The sequence below is a fragment of the Xenopus tropicalis genome, chromosome 10, assembly GCF_000004195.4.
Source record: "Xenopus tropicalis strain Nigerian chromosome 10, UCB_Xtro_10.0, whole genome shotgun sequence".
Lineage (NCBI taxonomy): Eukaryota > Metazoa > Chordata > Amphibia > Anura > Pipidae > Xenopus > Xenopus tropicalis.
The window spans coordinates 43,312,308-43,335,175 of NC_030686.2; the positions used below are offsets into that span (position 1 = coordinate 43,312,308).

The 22,868-nt window shown below is 48.1% G+C and overlaps 2 protein-coding genes across 5 annotated transcripts in view; one reads left to right on the forward strand and one right to left on the reverse strand.

Moving 5' to 3' along the window:
* Positions 1-372: 372 nt before the first annotated feature.
* On the forward strand, positions 373-4,529 carry LOC100492859 (gastrula zinc finger protein XlCGF8.2DB). The gene is made up of 2 exons (XM_031894771.1): positions 373-705; positions 2,716-4,529. Exon 2 carries the CDS (start codon positions 2,724-2,726, stop codon positions 3,459-3,461), a length of 738 nt encoding a protein of 245 aa, XP_031750631.1. The 5' UTR covers positions 373-705; positions 2,716-2,723; the 3' UTR covers positions 3,462-4,529.
* Positions 4,530-12,923: 8,394 nt separating this feature from the next.
* The window catches only part of mtss1.2 (metastasis suppressor 1, gene 2), a 46,130-nt gene continuing 36,185 nt past the window's right edge, over positions 12,924-22,868 (reverse strand). The window contains exons 8-14 of one of the 4 annotated variants that reach the window (XM_031894858.1): positions 20,448-20,555; positions 20,175-20,272; positions 19,210-19,321; positions 18,999-19,124; positions 18,716-18,866; positions 17,574-17,600; positions 12,924-16,113 (exon numbers count right to left, since the gene is read on the reverse strand). In XM_031894858.1, coding sequence (XP_031750718.1) covers positions 15,383-16,113; positions 17,574-17,600; positions 18,716-18,866; positions 18,999-19,124; positions 19,210-19,321; positions 20,175-20,272; positions 20,448-20,555 — 1,353 coding nt within the window. In that variant the 3' untranslated portion in view covers positions 12,924-15,382. The remainder of the gene's footprint in view (positions 16,114-17,573; positions 17,601-18,715; positions 18,867-18,998; positions 19,125-19,209; positions 19,322-20,174; positions 20,273-20,447; positions 20,556-22,868) is intronic. The other 3 variants (XM_031894861.1, XM_031894860.1, XM_031894859.1) reach the window with 3 other exon arrangements.

Below are 22,868 nucleotides of genomic sequence, written 5' to 3' on the forward strand. Positions count from 1 at the left end.
TAGGACAGGCCAGACCGGGGGTGAGTGAGTGTAGGACTGGCCAAACCGGGGGTGAGTGAGTGTAGGACAGGCCAGACCGGGGGTGAGTGAGTGTAGGACAGGCCAGACCGGGGGTGAGTGAGTGTAGGACTGGCCAGACCGGGGGTGAGTGAGTGTGGGACTGGCCAGACCGGGGATGTAGTTGGCCAGTTTGAATCTATTGCAGTATATGGACAATCCCTGATTGTTGAAAGGGGAGGGCATTTCCCAGTAGCTTAATGCACAGAATGGCTTAATACCCTGTATACTGTATATTGGTAACGGTGAGTGCAGAGGGGCTCGTGTGTGTATATTATATATATATATATATGAGTGTATATGTTTATACAGAGTAAGGGGAATGCGTCTTATTGTGTTTGTACAGAGCAATGGGCACTACAGACCATACGCTGCCTGTCTCCCTATAACCCTGCCCCTACCATGAATGAGCAGAATGGAATGTGGAAAAAGAACAGAAACATTCCCAGCTCTCTACCCCGATTGGCCCCTTCTGGCCAATCCCCTTCATCATTATCAGAGTCCCCTGGGAGTTGTAGTTCTGCTGCAGGCTGCTGGCTTCGGCGTTGGTGCCGGCACAGACTACACATCCCAGGAATCAGCATTGAGTTGCTCATTGAAAGCATTCTCTTACCTTGGCGCACTCACAATAGGCATCAGCTGGGGCAGGTAAGGAGCTCTGGGGCATCATGGGGGCCACATTCTGTCTCTGTAGAAGAGCCCAGGAGGGGGGGTAAGGGGGGCACTTATGCTGCAAAGTCTCCATTATGCTTAATTGCTTTTGTGCCTGTTCCGCCAAACATCCCTGTTTCCTTTGCCTGTGCAACAGAAATACACACACACATATATATATATATACACACAGTGAGTAAACAGTCCTTTTCTGTATGGATTTTCTAAGTAGCCCCTGGGCTACCACTCCCAGAATGCATTTATTGGTAATGGTAGATCTGTCTGCCTACATACTATATTTATCTATATACATATGTACACATACATGTACTATAACTATCTCTCTACATACTCGGGGGGAGGGGGATAGGCAGTGGCCCTGGAGGGGGGTGTGGGGCCCCTGGGGTAGATATTTATCTATCATCTATTTTTGTATCTATCTCTGTATCTATCTCTTTCTCTGTATCTATCTATCTATCTATCTCTATATCTGTCTGTCTATCTCAGTATGTATGTATTTATCTATCATCTATCTCTGTATCTATCTATCTATCTATCTATCTATCTATCATCTATCTCTGTATCTATCTATCTATCTATCTCTGTATCTATCTATCTATCTATCTATCTAACCCTGTCTATCAATCTATCTCTGTATGTATGTATGTATGTATCTATCTATCTATCTCTGTATCTATCTATCTATCATCTATCTATCTATCTATTTATATATATATCTTCAGTATCTATCTATCTCTCTCTGTATCTATCTATCAATCTATCTCTGTATGTATGTATGTATGTATCTATCATCTATCTGTCTATCTATTTATCTATCTATCTCTGTATCTGTCTATCAATCTATCTCTGTATGTATGTATGTATGTATGTATCTATCTATCTCTGTATCAATCAATCAATCTATCTATCTATCTATCTATTATCTATCTACCCCTGTCTATCAATCTATCTCTGTATGTATGTATGTATCTATCTATCATCTATCTATCTCTGTATCTATCTATCTATCTATCTATCTATCTATCTATCTATCTCTGTATCAATCTATCTATCTATCTATCTATCTATCTATCTATCTATCTATCTATTATCTATCTAACCCTGTCTATCAATCTATCTCTGTATGTATGTATCTATCTATCTCTGTATCAATCTAGCTCTCTATCATCTATGTATCTATCTATCTATCTATAGTATATATCTATCTCTCTCTGTATCTATCTATTATCTATCTATCTCTGTATCTATCTATCTATCTATCTATGTATCTCTGTATCAATCTATCTATCTATCTATCTATCTATCTATCTATCTATCTATCTATCTAACCCTGTCTATCAATCTATCTCTGTATGTATGTATGTATCTATCTATCTATCATCTATCTATCTCTGTATCTATCTATCTATCTATCTATCTATCTATCTATCTATCTATCTATCTCTGTATCAATCTATCTATCTATCTATCTATTATCTATCTAACCCTGTCTATCAATCTATCTCTGTATGTATGTATCCATCTATCTATCTATCTATCTATCTCTCTCTGTATCTATCAATCTATCTCTGTATCTGTCTATCAATCTATCTCTGTATGTATCTATCTATCTCTGTATCAATCTATCTATCTATCTATCTATCTATCTATCTATCTATCTATCATCTATCTATCTATCTATCTATCTACAGTATCTATCTCTCTCTCTCTGTATCTATCTATCATCTATCTCTGTATCTATCTATATCTGTATCTATCTCTGTATCTATTTCTCTATCTATCTCTGTATCAATCTAGCTCTCTATCATCTATTTATCTATCTATCTATCTATCTATCTATCTATCTATCTATCTCTGTATCTATCTATTGATCTAATCATATCACATGGAGGCCGAAGGCGCTACTAGTTTAGTTTCTCATGATGTTTAGTGTTCCAGTTTTATGCTAGTGCATTCATGTTATTTGCCATGTTTGTGTCTGGGCAGGTGGAGCCATGGAAGACCGCGAAACTGATCCCCAAAAGAAGATCGGGAAAACTGTGTGGAAATTATCCAAAGCTGAAAAGAAACAATCTCATTTGGCCAAAAATATCCTAATTGTGGGCAAATCAGATAAAAGTGTAAATGTGCCAGAGGCCCCTAATAATAACCAGAGGGTGTGCGATGGGTCCCCGCCGGCTCCGCCAGAGAAAAGCCCCCGGACGTTGCGGGTTCAGCAGATTGTCCAAGCCAAAAAGTTTCCTTACAGCGTCGTGGGCGAGAAGGTGGAAGAAAATTCCTTTTACAAAGACGCCGAAGGGAAAGACTCGAAGAACACGCGTTTTTCCTGCGCAGTTTGTCACAAGCGGTTTGCCCAGAAGTCCAACCTGATCACGCACATGCGGGTGCATACGGGGTCCCGGCCCTACGTGTGCACGGAGTGCGGCAAGAGCTTCAGTACCAGCTCCAACGCCGTCACACACCAGCGGGTACACACGGGCGAGCGGCCCTACACCTGCGAGGAGTGCGGCAAGAGCTTCAGCATCAGCTCCAACCTGGTCACTCACCAGCGGGTACACACCGGGGAGAAACCCTACGGGTGCTCTGACTGTGGCAAAAGCTTCACCCACCGCTCCAACCTGGTTATACACCAGAGGGGGCACTCGGGAGAGAAACCCTACGCCTGCCTGAAATGCGGCAAGAACTTCACTCACAGCTCCCACCTGGTGGCGCACCAGAAAATCCACACGTAAACCAAGCGCCATTATCCTGCTATATCTGGGTGGGGGCAAGGGTGCTTTTTGCCCCTGAGGTGGCTCCTGCGATGCCCCCCCCATGCACTTACCTTTACAGCGCCGGAGGGGGCCCAAGTGCTAGTGTAGGGAGCGCAATTGCACTCTCGGCACTAGCAGGGACAAATTACTGGTTTAAAATCTGGAAATTCAGCTCTTAAAGTTACCAAGAGCGGCTTTTTGTTGCCCGTAGTAAATCCGAGGGCGCTACCGCTGCCGCCTTCAGCAGCTGAGTTATGTCATGTGATGCATTCAAGTAGAATGATGGGTAAGTGGGAGGGGCCTATAACAGTTCAGTTATATAACAGGTCCTTATATGTAGGTTTATTTTACCTTCACTTAAATGAGTGACCCCATGTGACACATTCGGATAGTATAATGGGTCAGAGGGCAGGGGGGTGCCCATCAGAAGATATGGGGGTAGCTCTGCAAAGGGCCCAGAATGTTCCCTAAGTGCTCATCTTGATGGTGATCTGCAGGGTCAGACTGGGCCGGTGGGAAAAAAAACCCAGTGGGAAAAAACCCGGTCCTTGTCCCAAGAACTGATCCCTGAGTCTGCAGAGTCCCCTCTCCCAACGTGCCTAAGAGGTAAATATAAAGTATGCAGGCTCAGGGAAGGAGGCCGGGGTGGGGGTCCCTTGGGGGGGCAGGCCCCGGTGGGCACCCTCTAGTCCGACCCTGGTGATCTGACCTGCTAGTGATCTCACTTCCTGTCCCCGCACCAAGTAGTGCCAGAGATGCCTAATGATTAACCCGTCAGTGTAAATCCCTTGGACAGGCCGCCTATATCACACATTACAGGCAAGTGGGACTGCCATACAGATTGCCTCATTCTGTGCAGAATACGCTCTACTGCATGCGCTTCAGACACCCACCTTACCCACCTTACCCCCACACTGGGTGCTGCCTTAAAGGACCAGTAACACCAAGAAATGAAAAGAACACATTTGACATTAACCAGTTATTTCTGTCCTTTACATGTATAAAAAAAATAATTTTTGTTTGGAGCAAAAAGTCCTGTTTTTATTATTGCAGTGTGTGTGTGTTTGTTCATCTGTACCTGCGAGTCACAGCAAAAGCCATGGTCGGGCACAGGGCCGTTCTAATAGATGGGCAAAAGGGGCATTTGGCCGGAGCATCTTGCACAGATGGCAAATGAGTCCCCTTATTTTAATCAACTAGAAGAGCTCAGTCTGGTTGGTTTTATTCCTAGGGGCAGTGAATGAGATTTTGCCCAGGGCCCGCTGGTACCCTACAGAGGCACATCATGGGTATGGGCAACATCACTCGCTGAAGGTGCAAAGCCGTGCAAAGCAAAACTACAAATATGTTTTATAAAACTATCATGTTAAACTATCATGCTTTCTAGCAAAATGTTTATGTGCAGACTGATAGTGTGTACCCACAGCAGGTTCAAGGAGAAGGGAAGGTTGGAAGCCATGGGCAGTGGCTTAGTGTGTAAATTGGGAGCCCACTTGCCCTTAAACTTGCAATTGCCCTACAGTACATGTGTTGCTTCCTACAATGGGACTAAGCATTGGCTTGTGCTTTATTCCTCTTATTGCCTTTTGGTTTCCCTTTTCACTTGTTAAATGGCTTAATTGCCTATGGCACCTTACAGCAGCCCCTCTGGCATTTGCCTGAACCCACAGATTGCCAGTCTGGGCCTGGGTCCTGGCATTCCAAGTACCCAGAGGCCCAAACAGCCCCCCCCCCCCAGCCCAATAAATAGTGACTGACTATGGCATCTTACAGCAGCCCCTCTGGCATTTGCCTGAATGCACAGATTGCCAGTCTGGGCCTGGGCCCTGGCATTCCAAGTACCCAGAGGCCCAAACAGCCCCCCCAGCCCAATAAATAGTGACTGTCTATGGCATCTTACAGCAGCCCCTCTGGCATTTGCCTGAACCCACAGATTGCCAGTCTGGGCCTGGGTCCTGGCATTCCAAGTACCCAGAGGCCCAAACAGCCCCCCCCCCCCAGCCCAATAAATAGTGACTGACTATGGTACCTTACAGCAGCCCCTCTGGCATTTGCCTGAACCCACAGATTGCCAGTCTGGGCCTGGGTCCTGGCATTCCAAGTACCCAGAGACCCAAACAGCCCCCCCAGCCCAATAAATAGTGACTATGGCACCTTACAGCAGCCCCTCTGGCATTTGCCTGAACCCACAGATTGCCAGTCTGGGCCTGGGCCCTGGCATTCCAAGTACCCAGAGACCCAAACAGCCCCCCCAGCCCAATAAATAGTGACTATGGCACCTTACAGCAGCCCCTCTGGCATTTGCCTGAACCCACAGATTGCCAGTCTGGGCCTGGGCCCTGGCATTCCAAGTACCCAGAGACCCAAACAGCCCCCCCCAGCCCAATAAATAGTGACTATGGCATCTTACAGCAGCCCCTCTGGCATTTGCCTGAACCCACAGATTGCCAGTCTGGGCCTGGGCCCTGGCATTCCAAGTACCCAGAGGCCCAAACAGCCCCCCCAGCCCAATAAATAGTGAGTGACTATGGCACCTTACAGAAGCCCCTCTGGCATTTGCCTGAACCCACAGATTGCCAGTCTGGGCCTGGGCCCTGGCATTCCAAGTACCCAGAGGCCCAAACAGCCCCCCCAGCCCAATAAATAGTGAGTGACTATGGCACCTTACAGCAGCCCCTCTGGCATTTGCCTGAACCCACAGATTGCCAGTCTGGGCAGATTCGCAGTGCACAATTACTCGCAGTATGCTTTGCCACTAGGGGGCACTGACGCTGATTGGGTTACTTTGCCTTTGGGAGACCTGAGAGCACGTAGCTATGGCGACGCCTGTGCAGCCACAGCTGATGGTGATCTTGTAATCAGCAAAGGGGAACTTTCCCTTACTCCCTGCCTGAGCTTCCCAGCAACAGCCCCAGGGACTGGCCAGGTAAGGCTTGTGCTTTATTCCTCTCTAATAAGTATATTCTGGTGTCTGTATAAGGTCCAAGGACTCCTTTATGCCTTTTACACTGACTCGCCATAACTTGCTACTCACACACAAACACACATTTACTTTTATTTTACTGCATTCAGTGTTTTTTCCGCCATAAATGTGTTTTATTGACCTGTGTGACTAATGTCAGCAGTAATTACTCTCTGTAATTATTTTATTTCAGTAATTTAATTGCATGTTGTAGCCATTTTATTGCCTTTTCAGTTTTACATTACTGGAAGCTTGGCCATCAGTCTCAATGTGAGTTTGATTTAGTGTTTTATTGCATTGGTTTTACCTATAACATTCTGTGTGTTGTTTCTATGCCATATACTTAGGTAAGCCTGTGCAACCGGGGAATCCAGTTATCCTAAACATTCATGGTATTCAGATTTCGCAAGTGTGGCCGGAGCTGTATAATTCATGTTTTGAGCCAATTTCAGAACCGTGTAAAATCTACTAACTGTAGCAGAGCTTTGTATTTTGTAATAGAAAGCCATAACCAGTAGTAACCTTGGGCATAATAGGCTATGGGAAGGGACTGTGGGATAGCAGGTATAATAGGGAGAGATGGTGCCTATAGTAGCAGTGGGATAATAGCCTCTGGGAAGGGACTGGGGCTGTGGGATAGCAGGTATAGTAGGGAGAGATGGTGCCTATAGTAGCAGTGGGGGGATAATAGCCTCTGGGAAGGGACTGGGGCTGTGGGATAGCAGGTATAGTAGGGAGAGATGGTGCCTATAGTAGCAGTGAGGGGATAATAGCCTCTGGGAAGGGACTGGGGCTGTGGGATAGCAGGTATAGTAGGGAGAGATGGTGCCTATAGTAGCAGTGGGGGGATAATAGCCTCTGGGAAGGGACTGGGGCTGTGGGATAGCAGGTATAGTAGGGAGAGATGGTGTATATAGTAGCAGTGGGGGGATAATAGCCTCTGGGAAGGGACTGTGGCTGTGGGATAGCAGGTATAGTAGGGAGAGATGGTGCCTATAGTAGCAGTGAGGGGATAATAGCCTCTGGGAAGGGACTGTGGGATAGCAGGTATAATAGGGAGAGATGGTGCCTATAGTAGCAGTGGGGGGATAATAGCCTCTGGGAAGGGACTGGGGCTGTGGGATAGCAGGTATAGTAGGGAGAGATGGTGCCTATAGTAGCAGTGGGGGGATAATAGCCTCTGGGAAGGGACTGGGGCTGTGGGATAGCAGGTATAGTAGGGAGAGATGGTGCCTATAGTAGCAGTGGGGGGATAATAGCCTCTGGGAAGGGACTGGGGCTGTGGGATAGCAGGTATAGTAGGGAGAGATGGTGCCTATAGTAGCAGTGGGATTATAGCCTCTGGGTAGGGACTGTGGCTGTGGGATAGCAGGTATAGTAGGGAGAGATGGTGCCTATAGTAGCAGTGGGGGATAATAGCCTCTGGGAAGGGACTGGGGCTGTGGGATAGCAGGTATAATAGGGAGAGATGGTGCCTATAGTAGCAGTGGGGGGATAATAGCCTCTGGGAAGGGACTGGGGCTGTGGGATAGCAGGTATAGTAGGGAGAGATGGTGCCTATAGTAGCAGTGGGGGGATAATAGCCTCTGGGAAGGGACTGGGGCTGTGGGATAGCAGGTATAGTAGGGAGAGATGGTGCCTATAGTAGCAGTGGGGGGATAATAGCCTCTGGGAAGGGACTGGGGCTGTGGGATAGCAGGTATAGTAGGGAGAGATGGTGCCTATAGTAGCAGTGGGATTATAGCCTCTGGGTAGGGACTGTGGCTGTGGGATAGCAGGTATAGTAGGGAGAGATGGTGCCTATAGTAGCAGTGGGGGATAATAGCCTCTGGGAAGGGACTGGGGCTGTGGGATAGCAGGTATAATAGGGAGAGATGGTGCCTATAGTAGCAGTGGGGGGATAATAGCCTCTGGGAAGGGACTGGGGCTGTGGGATAGCAGGTATAGTAGGGAGAGATGGTGCCTATAGTAGCAGTGGGGGGATAATAGCCTCTGGGAAGGGACTGGGGCTGTGGGATAGCAGGTATAGTAGGGAGAGATGGTGCCTATAGTAGCAGTGGGGGGATAATAGGCTCTGGGAAGGGACTGGGGCTGTGGGATAGCAGGTATAGTAGGGAGAGATGGTGCCTATAGTAGCAGTGGGGGGATAATAGCCTCTGGGAAGGGACTGGGGCTGGGGGATAGCAGGTATAGTAGGGAGAGATGGTGCCTATAGTAGCAGTGGGATTATAGCCTCTGGGTAGGGACTGTGGCTGTGGGATAGCAGGTATAGTAGGGAGAGATGGTGCCTATAGTAGCAGTGGGGGATAATAGCCTCTGGGAAGGGACTGGGGCTGTGGGATAGCAGGTATAGTAGGGAGAGATGGTGCCTATAGTAGCAGTGGGGGGATAATAGCCTCTGGGAAGGGACTGGGGCTGTGGGATAGCAGGTATAGTAGGGAGAAATGGTGCCTATAGTAGCAGTGGGGGGATAATAGGCTCTGGGAAGGGACTGGGGCTGTGGGATAGCAGGTATAGTAGGGAGAGATGGTGCCTATAGTAGCAGTGGGGGGATAATAGCCTCTGGGAAGGGACTGGGGCTGGGGGACAGCAGGTATAGTAGGGAGAGATGGTGCCTATAGTAGCAGTGGGGGGATAATAGCCTCTGGGAAGGGACTGGGGCTGTGGGATAGCAGGTATAGTAGGGAGAGATGGTGCCTATAGTAGCAGTGGGGGGATAATAGCCTCTGGGAAGGGACTGGGGCTGTGGGATAGCAGGTATAGTAGGGAGAGATGGTGCCTATAGTAGCAGTGGGGGGATAATAGCCTCTGGGAAGGGACTGGGGCTGTGGGATAGCAGGTATAGTAGGGAGAGATGGTGCCTATAGTAGCAGTGGGGGGATAATAGCCTCTGGGAAGGGACTGGGGCTGTGGGATAGCAGGTATAGTAGGGAGAGATGGTGCCTATAGTAGCAGTGGGATAATAGCCTCTGGGAAGGGACTGGGGCTGTTGGATAGCAGGTATAGTAGGGAGAGAGCAATCTGTCTACTACAGCTTTGTGCTGGACAGTTATGGTTAATACAATCTCTATACACAGGGAACAGGCCGCCTGGCCTTGCTGCAGCCATTTATGTGGGGGAATGGGAGCAGTGTCTGTGCCCATAACAGCAGAGTATGTGGATGATCTGCGTTAAAGGGGTTGTTCCCCTTGAAATTAACTCTTAGTATGATGTAGAATGCGCTTTTCTGACACACTTTGCACCTGCTCCTTATCTTTTATTATTTGTGGTTTTTGAATTATTTAGGTTTGTGTTCACCAGCTCCCCAGCAGCTTTCTGGTTGCTAGGGTCCAAATTATCCTAGCAACCAGTAGTTGTAATGAGACCGGAATATGAAAAGGAGAAGCCTGAAGAGAAAGATATGTAATAAAAAAACAGTAACAGATAGGGTTGCCACCACAGCCTGCATGGCTAACTGGCAATTAATTTACCTGCATGGCTGCACAGAAATCAGTTCAGTCTGCAGCATGCATTAATTGCTAATTAGCCATGCAGGGTGTGGATTCAATATGAGGCCGGTATTGGAGCTAAACTCCATGGGAGATTGGTCAGATTTTATCTGTTCTTCTCATGGAACAGCATGGGATTTTGCAGCAACATCCGACTCGTAGGGTGCGTTTAGCCATTAAAGGGGTGAGGTGGCAACTGGAGCCTCACAGAGCAATAGTTATTTGGCTGCCGGGGTCAGTGACCCCCATTTGAAAGCTGCAGAGTCAGAAGAGGAAAGTAAATATTTCAAAAATTATAATAGTTGCTAAGAATAGGCCCTTCTATATTATACCAAAGGTTACATAGGGTTGAAAAAAGACCAGAGTCCATCAAGTTCAACCCTTCCAAGTAAACCCAGCACCCACACCTACCAATCTATACACTCACATACATAAACTATAAATACAACCACTAGTACTAACTGTAGATATTAGTATCACAATAGCCTTGGATATTCTGCTTGTTCAAGAACTCATCCAGGCCCCTCTTATAGGCATTAACTGAATCTGCCATTACCCCATCACTAGGGGGGGCATTCCCCAACCTCACTGCCCTCCCCGTGAGGAACCCCCGACGCTGCTTCAAATGGAAGCTCCGCTCCTCTAATCTAAAGGGGGGGCCTCGGGTGCGTTGATTGTTTTTATGGGAAAAAAAGAACCCCCCCCTACCTGCCTATAATCCCCTCTAATGTACTTGTACAGAGTAATCATGTCCCCTCGCAAGCGCCTCTTTTCCAGAGAAAACAACCCCAACCTCGACAGTCTAACCTCATAGTTTAATTGCAGTCTCTGCACTCTCTCCAGCTCATTAATATCCTTCTTAAGGACTGGAGCCTAAAACTGCCCCCCATACTCAAGGTGAAGCCTTACCAGGGACCTATAAAGGGGCAAAATTATGTTCTCATCCCTTGAGTCAATGCCCTTTTTTATACAAGACAGCACTTTATTTGCTTTAGTAGCCACAGAATGACACTGCCTGGAATTAGACAACTTGTTATCTACAAAAACCCCTAGATCCTTCTCCATTAAGGATCCCCCCAACACACTCCCATTCAGTAGATAGTTTGCGTTTATATTATTCCTACCAAAGTGCATAACTTTGCACTTATCAACATTGAACCTCATTTCCCAGTTTGCTGCCCAGTTATCTAATTTTGTCAAATCGCTCTGCAAAGCGGCAGCATCCTGCATGGAACTTATAGTTTTGCCCAATTTTGTGTCATCAGCAAAAATAGAAATAGTACTGTCTATGCCCCCCTCCAGGTCATTAATAAACAAGTTAAAAAGCAAAGGCCCAAGGACTGACCCCTGCGGTACCCACTAACCACACTGGTCCAATTAGAAAATGTTCCATTTACCACCACTCTGTGTAATCTATCCTTCAGCCAGTTCTCTATCCAATTACAAATATTATGTTCTAGGCCAATATTCCTTAATTTGATCATTAACCTTCTGTGCGGTACTGTATCAAACGCTTTAGCAAAATCCAAGTAGATCCCATCAACTGCGATTCCAGCATCAAGGTTCCTACTCACCTCCTCATAAAAGGCAACTAAATTAGTCTGGCAAGATCTGTTACGCATAAAACCATGCTGGCACAAACTAATAGTATTGTGAACTGCAATGTATTCAAGTACCCTATCCCTTATTACCCCTTCCAGAAGCTTTCCTACTACTGATGTCAGAAAGGTTAAATTGAAGGTGGACCCCACCCCTTTAAAAGACCCTTACCTGCTGCAAGCACGGCCGATACTTTATTCCATAGGAAAGGGATACAGCCTCACAACCCGGAGACTCTTCCCAGAATGCACCGGATTCAAAAAAAACTTTATAAGCATGAAATCCCAGTATAACCCAGGGTGCACCTCTCTAACCGGCCATTTATTTCCTGGCACAAATTCACTTTATTATGAATGCTATTCTGAGGCAATTTTATTATTATTTGTGGTTTTTGCATTATTTAGCTTTTTATTCCAGTTTAGAATTTCAGCAGCTTTCTGGTTGCTAGGGTCCACATTACGCTGACAACCAAGCACTGATTTGTACGAGAGACTGGGAAATGAATAGGAGTCAGCATAGAAAGATAAAAAGTAACAATAAAAGTGTAGTCTTAAGGCGGCCATACACGGGCAGATAGTAGCTGCTGATATGGGTCCCTTGGACAGATTCGGCAGCTTATCGGCCCGTGTATGGGCACTACCGACGGGCCTGCCCGACCCATATCTGGCCTGAAATTGGGCAGATTTTGATCAGGCAGGTTAAAAGACTGTCGGATCGGGGACCGCATCAGCTCGTTAATGTGGTCCCCAAACCGACTGCGCCCATTATAATTCAATCGTTTGGCCCCATCGGGCCTACATTTGCCCGATATTACCCACCCGTAGGTGGGGATATCGGGCGAAGATCTGCTTGCCAAGTGAGCGGATCATAGTGTGTATGGCCACCTTTAGGCACAAACCTTCTCCCCCCCACCTATTTACTCTGGCTAGTAAGGGGTGCTAATACTAAAGGCCGACATCTGTTATGGGGGGGGGCCACTAAAAGCCCCTGATGTTTAAACCCCCTGTGTGCCGCCCACACTTTGCCCTTTCCATCTACGTACACCACCTTTTATTTCCCACCTCCCGTTGGTTCATTCCCTACTCACTGTGCGCTTATTTGGGACAAACTCAGCAAAAATAAAAAATCCAAAATATGGGTATAGTGGGGGGGTTGTGGGTAGGGAGACTAAGATATGGGCAGGGTGGGGGTCGGTGAGTTGGGCAGGTAACTGCTGGAAGTAGAATGGCTGCAGGGAACCCTCTGGTAGTGGCACCAATGGGCCGGCCCAGTGCAGGATTTAGTTTGGAGCAAACCAAGTGGCCATTCTGGGGAGGTCACATGACAAACTTGGAAACAGTATGTGGTGTGGGCGGGGCATGGGACGACGCATAAAGGACACGCGCACTCACATTTCCTCTTTTTAACACTTTAATTTAAGGCCTGAGCATTGCTGCTTCAAACAATATTTATAAAAAAAAAAAATAAAACATTTACATTGAGCGACTTTTTTTTTCAAGTCCGACGCAGCCTCCTGCGCCATGAATCTCCTCTCTGCAGGGGCCCCGCCATTCTCTTTATCCCGTGCTTTTGGCAAGAGGTTCCCAGCATGTCCGTATGTGTGTCCCCCCTACCCCCCCACTCCACTCCCCTCCCCCACTGCTTTTGGGATTTATTAAACTCTCTATTTAATAAATAGGTTCCACCCCTGTGTCGGGCAGGCGGGGCTTCAGCTGGCAGAGCCAACCCACATGTGATATATATAATATATACTATTTCAATTGACTTTTTTTTTTATTTTGGCTCCTTAAAGGGACACTATCACTATGGCCCCTTTTTAGCTCTATAGTTACCCTCACTATAACAAGCTTGCCAGTTGCTTTCCTGTGGGGGTAAGTGCTCGGCGGCACCATTGACTTGGAAGCACTTCTATCGGCCTATGTTGGGAGCCTGGCGCGCCGTTAGGCACCGAGGGCAGCGGAGCTTTAGGCAGACGCACACAAAGCAAAGCGACCAGGGTAACACAGGGTTAAAGATAATGAATGAGGAGAGAGTCCGATTAAGGGCTGCACTGCTTTACATTATGCACTGTGGGTTCTGCCCTGGTAGAGAAACACCCCATACCCCTATAGCAGAATGCAGTGAGTGGCGGTATCGGGCCTTTCAGACACACACCGCCCCCTGCTGCCCTACAGTATAACTACAGGTACCCCCCCAGCTCTACAATAGAACTATAATATACAAACAGGGGAACATTCCCGCTGGACACCCAGACCCGCTGAGCCCATCGTTACTCCACTATAAAACTGCTAAAGTAAAACTCTAAAACAAATGTACAAATTCCCGTCGGCACGCACTGGGGGGGCATTCAGATTTTTTTTATAAATGTTTTCAAAGGCAACGGCGCTAGAAAAGCAAAACCAAACTGTTTTGGGGCTAAAGATGGAAATTCACAACATTCTCTTTATAAAGTGATCAACCCCCCCCCCCCCAAACACTGTCTGTGAGAAACAATTTTATTTCTCTTCTATTAAACTGCCCCCCCCCCCCCCCAAATAACATTCCTACAGTAGAGGATTCACTGTGGGACCCCAAAGCAATATTATGGAGAGGGGGGGGGGTTATTTGGTTCCCAAGCTAAATGCCGCCCAATATAAACTAAGTGTGCAGAACTCCTGCCAGAGATCATAAATAGCCCCACTGTACTTAAACATAGAGACATAACCCCCCCCCCATGATAAAAGCCCCTCCTCCCAATTGCATGGATTGCCCTGCTGATATGGAGCTTGCCTAAGATAGGTTACCCTTAAATATTAACAATGAGGGCATATAATTAGTGCATATATTTGCAATGTACATAGGCGTAGGAGCTGCCATATTGGCTGTCCCAAATGGGAAAATTCTCCCTATAGAACTGAAAGCATGGCAATGACATTTAGCCAGTAGGAGGCGCTATTTCTACAGAACAGGCACAGCATCAAAAGCACCTTTAGCTGCAATGAACTAGTAGGGATGTAGCTGTACTGGGCTGCTAAGGGGAGGGGATTTGCAGTCAGATGGTGCAGTAGGCAGGGCTAACAAGCCAGTGGGTGGGGTTTGAGAAGGGGTAGTCAGGGGTGTGGTCATGTGTGGGTTTTTTTTTTTCCCCCATCGGGGCTTCAATATATTTACAGATGCAGGTAACCCATGGGTTAATAATGGGGTGCAAGCCTAGTAGTCTGGGTTCCATGATGGCAGGGCTGGGGGGTGATTTATGAACATAAGTGCCCAAATGCACACTGGGTAATGCCAATAGCAACCACACAGGTCTTTGCTTTCAGTTGCCTTGGTGATGGCACTTGTGCAATACAACAGAAATGTCTCTAGAGGCAAGCGATATGGCAGCTCCCACTCCCATCTGGAAACACTTTCCTATTTATACAGGGGAAATAAAGTGATGGAGGGGGCATCTCTCTCCCCCCCTAAGAGGAACCAGTGGGTCAGACCTTAAAACCAATAAAATGAACCATCCCGGTATAAAACTAGAAAACTATATACACTATGCTGTATGTGGGCCGGGCCCGACCGGTACTTAACATGGAATAATATATAAAGCCAATCAGAAACTTGAAGTTCCCAGACCCTAAAAAATAACGTCCTTATTGTCCTAAAATCCAAAGCACACGTTATAAAAACCCAAATGAAAGGCAGCGATTGGCTGAGCCGACGGCGACTTACGGACTGCGCCGGGACAAAAATAAAATGTACAGCGATACAGAAGGTGAGGGGATTTGGGTCCGGCTGAACTTCAAGTCTCAATAATAACATTAAAACAGAATGTCTTTAACCAAAGGCCACTGCTGTGCGTAAGGGGGGCCCGGCCGGGGGGGCCCTCACTTTATCAGCGGGGCCGACCTATCGTTGCTGATCGTTTTCCGAAGCTTCACGCCTCGCCGGATCATGGATAACATGTCGCCCGGATTCTCCGACTGGGCACTGCCCGCTGGACTGGCGCCGCTCTCTTGGTTCTGCGCGTTCTCTACCATACTCGGCTCTGATTGGTGGGGGGCGGCGTTGCCATCGACTACTGCAAGATTAACAGTAAATACTCTGTGTGGGCTGGGGGGCTGCTGGGTGGTACTCTGGGAGTAGGAGTACGACTGCTTGGGCACGAAGGCACAATATGGCGTCTGTACGGCGTTCAGGCTTTGGGCGGAGGTGCACAGGCCCGGCTTCAGCTGCCCGAGCTCCGACCTTCCGTCGGGGAAATACGCAAACACTTCGTTGTTGGACCTATCCCCGTAGGGGCTGATGGGGACTTCTGGGTAGTTAGTGGCTTTCAATGGCACCACCGGGGGTCGGATGGGGATGGGGACCCCGCTGACCGTACCCCGCCTCAGCGTGGGCTTGTTGGACGGCTTCCGCTTGATGGTGGCCACGTAGGGAGAGCGGAGTTCGGAGTCGGCCAACAGACTGACCGTGGACGCCGGCCGCTTGGCCTGGAACATTCTCCTGTAGTTCAGGCTGATGTCGCTGTTGCGGGGAATGGTGGACGACTTGTCGAACTCCAGTTGTTCCGGTTCTTCCTGCTCCCCGTGCAAAGAGATATAGTCGTAGTCTGCAACTGACAGGAAGAGGCGGGGTTAAATAGCGGCTAAAGGGCACATTAAACACATATATGGAAAATAATAACTCCTGAGCAGACACAAGTACTGGCGCTGGGCAAAGCTACGGTCAGCGAGTGGCGCCAAACCCATTCTAGGGAAATCACTTGCAGCATTCTGGCCCTAGGGGGCGCTCTTTGTGCTGCTGTAACACTAGGCCTTTCCCACTGCCCCATCATTCTGCCTCACACACAGCCATTCCATTGTAACAAGTCAGCCCTCTATGGGGCGTCAATAACAGGACCCAGGCAAAGCAGCTCGGATTTCTGCTTCTGTAATACAGGGGGGTCCCTATCATACAGGGGGGTCCCTATCATATCATACAGGGGGGTCCCTATCATACAGGGGGGTCCCTATCATATCATACAGGGGGGTCCCTATCATACAGGGGGGTCCCTATAATATCATACAGGAGGTCCGTATGGCAGTGCCGGCATTACAGGCCAACTGGTTTAATAAAAGGGGAGTATGTACAGAAATTAGTTGGGCCCATAACCCTTATTAAGGGACACAGTGTCCAAATGGGCCTCCTGGGGCCCAACCAGAGAACTATGGGAACTAATGGGAATTGGCCCAAAGTGCAGCCCACTAGGGCAGGTCAGTCCCACCCTGACGATTTACAGAACCTGTTTTCTTTTTATCCCCACTACCTTATACAGTTTTATGGTATCTCTCTGTACTGGCTATGAGCAAACTTAGGGGGCTGTTCCTGCTGAATTGTGCTTAGTACAGGGGAATCCCTATGTGCCATAGTTTTATGGTATCTCTCTGTACAGGCTATGAGCAAACTTAGGGGGCTGTTCCTGCTGAATTGTGCTTAGTACAGGGGAATCCCTATGTGCCATAGTTTTATGGTATCTCTCTGTACAGGCTATGCGCAAACTTAGGGGGCTGTTCCTGCTGAATTGTGCTTAGTACAGGGGAATCCCTATGTGCCATAGTTTTATGGTATCTCTCTGTACAGGCTATCAGCAAACTTAGGGGGCTGTTCCTGCTGAATTGTGCTTAGTACAGGGGAATCCCTATGTGCCATAGTTTTATGGTATCTCTCTGTACAGGCTATGCGCAAACTTAGGGGGCTGTTCCTGCTGAATTGTGCTTAGTACAGGGGAATCCCTATGCTGCTATAGTTTTATGGTATCTCTCTGTACAGGCTATGAGCAAACTTAGGGGGCTGTTCCTGCTGAATTGTGCTTAGTACAGGGGAATCCCTATGCTGCTATAGTTTTATGGTATCTCTCTGTACAGGCTATGAGCAAACTTAGGGGGCTGTTCCTGCTGAATTGTGCTTAGTACAGTAATATTTCCCTTGGACAAATGGGGAGCTAATCAATAGAGTGGCCCTCAGGCAAAGTGCTGGGCACAAAACAGGCTGAGCCCTACAAGTCCCGCCCCTTCCTCTGTAAAAGCGAATCCTTACCAAAAACAGACGCCTCCTTCTTTACGGCTGTGGAAAGAATGTACATAGATTGGTTGAGAGAAGTGGATGAGAGAAAGGCCACACCCACATACACAAGCCGCGCCTCCTAGCAGCTACACATTTACTGAGCGGCACAAGGGGGGGGGACGACTAGGGAAAGCAGAGCGGCATTCTACAGGTCTGCCTAATGCTTAAAGGGGAACTTAACCTACACAATCACTGTCACACTCCCAACACCCGGGATGAATTTCCTCCATTCAAAGCTTTTCCTTCACTTTCTTCCTTTTCATCTAAAACTGAATATTCTTGTTACTGGGTATAAAAGGGATGTGCCTGGGCTCCCAGCTCTGGCGGAACTACAACCCCCAGCACAGCCAGTCATACACAGTAAGCTAAGCTGGAAGTAGAAGAGAAGGTTCATACCCCGGGTCTGCAACATACTGAGAGGAGTCAGGTGAACTTTCCCTTTACAGCGGATCTATTGCCTCTAGAATGGTCTATTTCTGCTGTGGGGGGGAGCCAATTACCTGGGCAAGGGGATTGCTCCAAGCCTCTGCCCCATCTCATAATTAGGGTGTGCTTTCCCTTTAAACTCCTCCCTCAAACACAGCAGGCCAACCCATTATAGAGCGCCTTGGAAGCTACAAAATGTCACAGATCATGTGACAGAGAAGCAGTGTGATTGGCTGGGGGCTGCACAGATTCCCACTGCCCACAACTGGTTGTTCCGGGGCCACAGCACGAGACCCGTTAGCCAAATGTGGATGAAAAGAACCAAAGCGGCCCAATTCCTTCCCAAAGCCGTGTGCACCCTAAAAATAGGCTTCAGAATCTGAGGCAGAATAGAGAGCTCTGCTCCGGACGAGTTGATTGGTTGTAAAAGCAGCCAATTAGGCCTTCCCCATCCTCAAGCAGCGCAGGTAACAAAGAAGAGACAGAAAGGAAGAGACGGCTGCGACAAAGCTACTAATACAATCTCCCAGAACACAAAGCAAAAGGTTCCCACACTGCAGCACTGGCCCAAAGCGCTGGATAGGGGGCCCAGCCTGAGGGCTACGTAGCGTGAAATGTAGGGGTCAATCTGAACGTTTGATTGACAAGCTGTATCTAGAAGCAGGAGGCGGGGCTGAGCCGCTACTTACCGTGGGAGGGGATGGTGTCGTCGGAGCAGGACGGGGTGGTGGTCTGGGTGCTGTACCCACTGGAGCAGTGTAAGGAGTCCCTGCTGAGCAGCATCTCCGAGCTGAGACCCTGACCCAGAGCCAAGGCCAAGTGGTCCCGGGGGGATTTGGGCTGCAAGGAAACGCACAATCGTTCATGGCCGCACATATATATTTATATAAAACCAAAATAACAAAAATCAGCCAGTTAAACATCAGCACAGTAACCAGCTGTTCCCTATACGGCTGGGGGGCGGAGCCTTACCTTGTTCATACCATGTGACCCAGCAGGTCGGGCTCCGTCTATACTGTGAATGGGCTTCATGGTCCCGTTCTCCCCGCTGGGCCCAGTGGGTGTCGGCGGCTGCTGGATGTTGTTCAACTTTGGGTCCTACAAAAACAAGAGGAGGGGGTGGTATGTCTCCTGGGGGGCACCACGGGCAGAGGCCCGGCAAGGGAAGGGGCACAGTACCTACCTGGAACATGCTCTCCAGCAATAGTGTCGAGGGGGGCCGGACGTGCAGCGCTTCCATGGAGCTTGAGATGGAGTCCATAGAGGGGACGTGGCGCATGGATCCGTGCAGGTAGCTGCAGCCAATGCAATGGCGACTGTTATATATCTGTATTGTATCTGTACAAGCTCTAAGCTCACAAGCCTATCTGGTTGCTAGGATCCCAATGGCCCTATGTATCCCGCTGCCTCCCCTGTGGCAAAGAAAGGGTTAAATGCCAAGGAGCCAGAAAACACCAAGCTGCCAGTGCTCTTTTATAATGCAAAATAAGTCTCTTTCGACCCATGAAATACTGTATCTGCAGCCACACAGGCATGGGTTCTACTTGCCCTTTAAACACCGTTATATTATGAAATGATGATGTCACACAACCCCCCCCCCCCAACCAAAAGGAACAGGGTAACAGGAGAGCAAACACTTGTGCACCCAGAATGCTGACCTGCAGTAACCTCTCACTGATTGGGGCAATTTGTAGAGAGTGGGGGATTCTGGGTAGGGGGGGGGATAGACTTACATAATGCTAAATGGCAGCTTTGTGCAAGGGCAGCGCTGATGTAACTTGATCCTGGGACAATGGGGCGACAAACAGCGGAGAGTGCTGGAAATCTGCGGGGAAGGGAATGCCCACTAGGTGGCAGTGTTCGCTTATTTTAGTCACTCTGCAGACCTATCCCCAGAATCAGAGCTGCCCAACAGCTGCCCAATGCAAGGCCGGCATTCCTGCCCCAGTAGGGACTGCTCCCAGAGCCCCCAGTGTGTCCCACCAGTCTATAGGAAATGTATATACTCTAATGTCACCAACGAGAAGCCTTAGGGATGCTGGAGGGCCCCTGGGGGAACATGCAATGCTGGGGCCCGGGGCAATTCCCCTGCTGCGCACAAGTGAATGGGAGGCTATAATTGCCCCGCGGGGGGAGCGGGGCGCTTACCTGTTGGTGCTGGCCTTCCGTGACAGGGTTCCACTCGGAGAGCCGGGCGGGGTCTGGTAGGTGAAATTGTAATCGGAGAACTTGAGATCGTGTATCACCTGCACAGAGACAATCACACAGGCTCAGTCCCTTCCCACGGATCTTGGGTTATGGCAGGCCAACCAGCCAGCCACATCCAGGGGAGGGGCAAACGCAGCACAAGGAATAGTTGCCCTCTATTCACTGCCAGCGACTAAGGGGTTAACCAGAAGCCCACTCTGGGCCGATACCCACCTGTTCGCTCATGGGGGGCAGCTTGCTGGGTTCTGCAGTCAGACTGCTCAGGTCTTCCAGGATGGTCTGTAGGTGGGTGATTTCCCCCAGCATGCCGATCTCCTCGTCCTGCAGGGAAGGAAGCAGAATGGGTCGGTCCAACAGTTACTAACAGACTATGGCACTATGGGGCGGTTCTGTTACCCACCTGTACCCCCATACTGTACTGTCTAAGGGAAACACTATGGCACCCCCTACCCATACGTATAAATACAAATATACAGAGAAGGAATGTTCTGGGCACACAATAAGCTGTACCCCCATACTGTACTGTCTAAGGGAAACACTATGGCACCCCCTACCCATATGTATAAATACAAATATACAGAGAAGGAATGTTCTGGGCACACAATAAGCTGTACCCCCATACTGTACTGTCTAAGGGAAACACTATGGCACCCCCTACCCATACGTATAAATACAAATATACAGAGAAGGAATGTTCTGGGCACACAATAAGCTGTACCCCCATACTGTACTGTCTAAGGGAAACACTATGGCACCCCCTACCCATATGTATAAATACAAATATACAGAGAAGGAATGTTCTGGGCACACAATAAGCTGTACCCCCATACTGTACTGTCTAAGGGAAACACTATGGCACCTCCTACCCATATGTATAAATACAAATATACAGAGAAGGAATGTTCTGGGCACACAATAAGCTGTACCCCCATACTGTACTGTCTAAGGGAAACACTATGGCACCCCCTACCCATATGTATAAATACAAATATACAGAGAAGGAATGTTCTGGGCACACAATAAGCTGTACCCCCATACTGTACTGTCTAAGGGAAACACTATGGCACCCCCTACCCATATGTATAAATACAAATATACAGAGAAGGAATGTTCTGGGCACACAATAAGCTGTACCCCCATACTGTACTGTCTAAGGGAAACACTATGGCACCCCCTACCCATATGTATAAATACAAATATACAGAGAAGGAATGTTCTGGGCACACAATAAGCTGTACCCCCATACTGTACTGTCTAAGGGAAACACTATGGCACCCCCTACCCATATGTATAAATACAAATATACAGAGAAGGAATGTTCTGGGCACACAATAAGCTGTACCCCCATACTGTACTGTCTAAGGGAAACACTATGGCACCTCCTACCCATATGTATAAATACAAATATACAGAGAAGGAATGTTCTGGGCACACAATAAGCTGTACCCCCATACTGTACTGTCTAAGGGAAACACTATGGCACCTCCTACCCATATGTATAAATACAAATATACAGAGAAGGAATGTTCTGGGCACACAATAAGCTGTACCCCCATACTGTACTGTCTAAGGGAAACACTATGGCACCTCCTACCCATATGTATAAATACAAATATACAGGGAAGGAATGTTCTGGGCACACAATAAGCTGTACCCCCATACTGTACTGTCTAAGGGAAACACTATGGCACCTCCTACCCATATGTATAAATACAAATATACAGGGAAGGAATGTTCTGGGCACACAATAAGCTGTACCCCCATACTGTACTGTCTAAGGGAAACAATATAACAAAATAAAAGACATAATGAATAGGAAGGGGAAAGATGCAGCCAATAAATGAGCAGAATCAGTTAATAACAGGTGCAACCAAGTTGTGCACTAAAAGAGGCCTTTTGATTTGGGTAGAGGCACTAGGACCCCCCCACCCTACGCGGAGAGAGCGGGCTGCTGCACAAACAATGACAGCACAATTTTAGGACAGGGTATTGGGTTCCATGTTTGAGAGACTGAGAGAGTCAATCAATGCTCCCCTTGTACTGATTGGCTGAAGAGCTGTAGGAATAATAAGCAAAAAGCACATGGTACATATGACACAGGTACCATAAAACTATGGCACATAGGGATTCCCCTGTACTAAGCACAATTCAGCAGGAACAGCCCCCTAAGTTTGCTCATAGCCTGTACAGAGAGATACCATAAAACTATGGCACATAGGGATTCCCCTGTACTAAGCACAATTCAGCAGGAACAGCCCCCTAAGTTTGCCCATAGCCTGTACAGAAAGATACCATAAAACTATGGCAGCATAGGGATTCCCCTGTACTAAGCACAATTCAGCAGGAACAGCCCCCTAAGTTTGCTCATAGTCTGTACAGAGAGATACCATAAAACTATGGCACATAGGGATCCCCCTGTACTAAGCACAATTCAGCGGGAACAGCCCCCTAAGTTTGCTCATAGCCTGTACAGAGAGATACCATAAAACTATGGCAGCATAGGGATTCCCCTGTACTAAGCACAATTCAGCGGGAACAGCCCCCTAAGTTTGCTCATAGCCTGTACAGAGAGATACCATAAAACTATGGCAGCATAGGGATTCCCCTGTACTAAGCACAATTCAGCGGGAACAG

What these genes read in the sequence shown, in the direction of transcription:
- LOC100492859 (XM_031894771.1), top strand. Translation starts at nt 2,724, where the DNA reads ATGGAAGACCGCGAAACTGATCCCCAAAAGAAGATCGGGAAAACTGTG.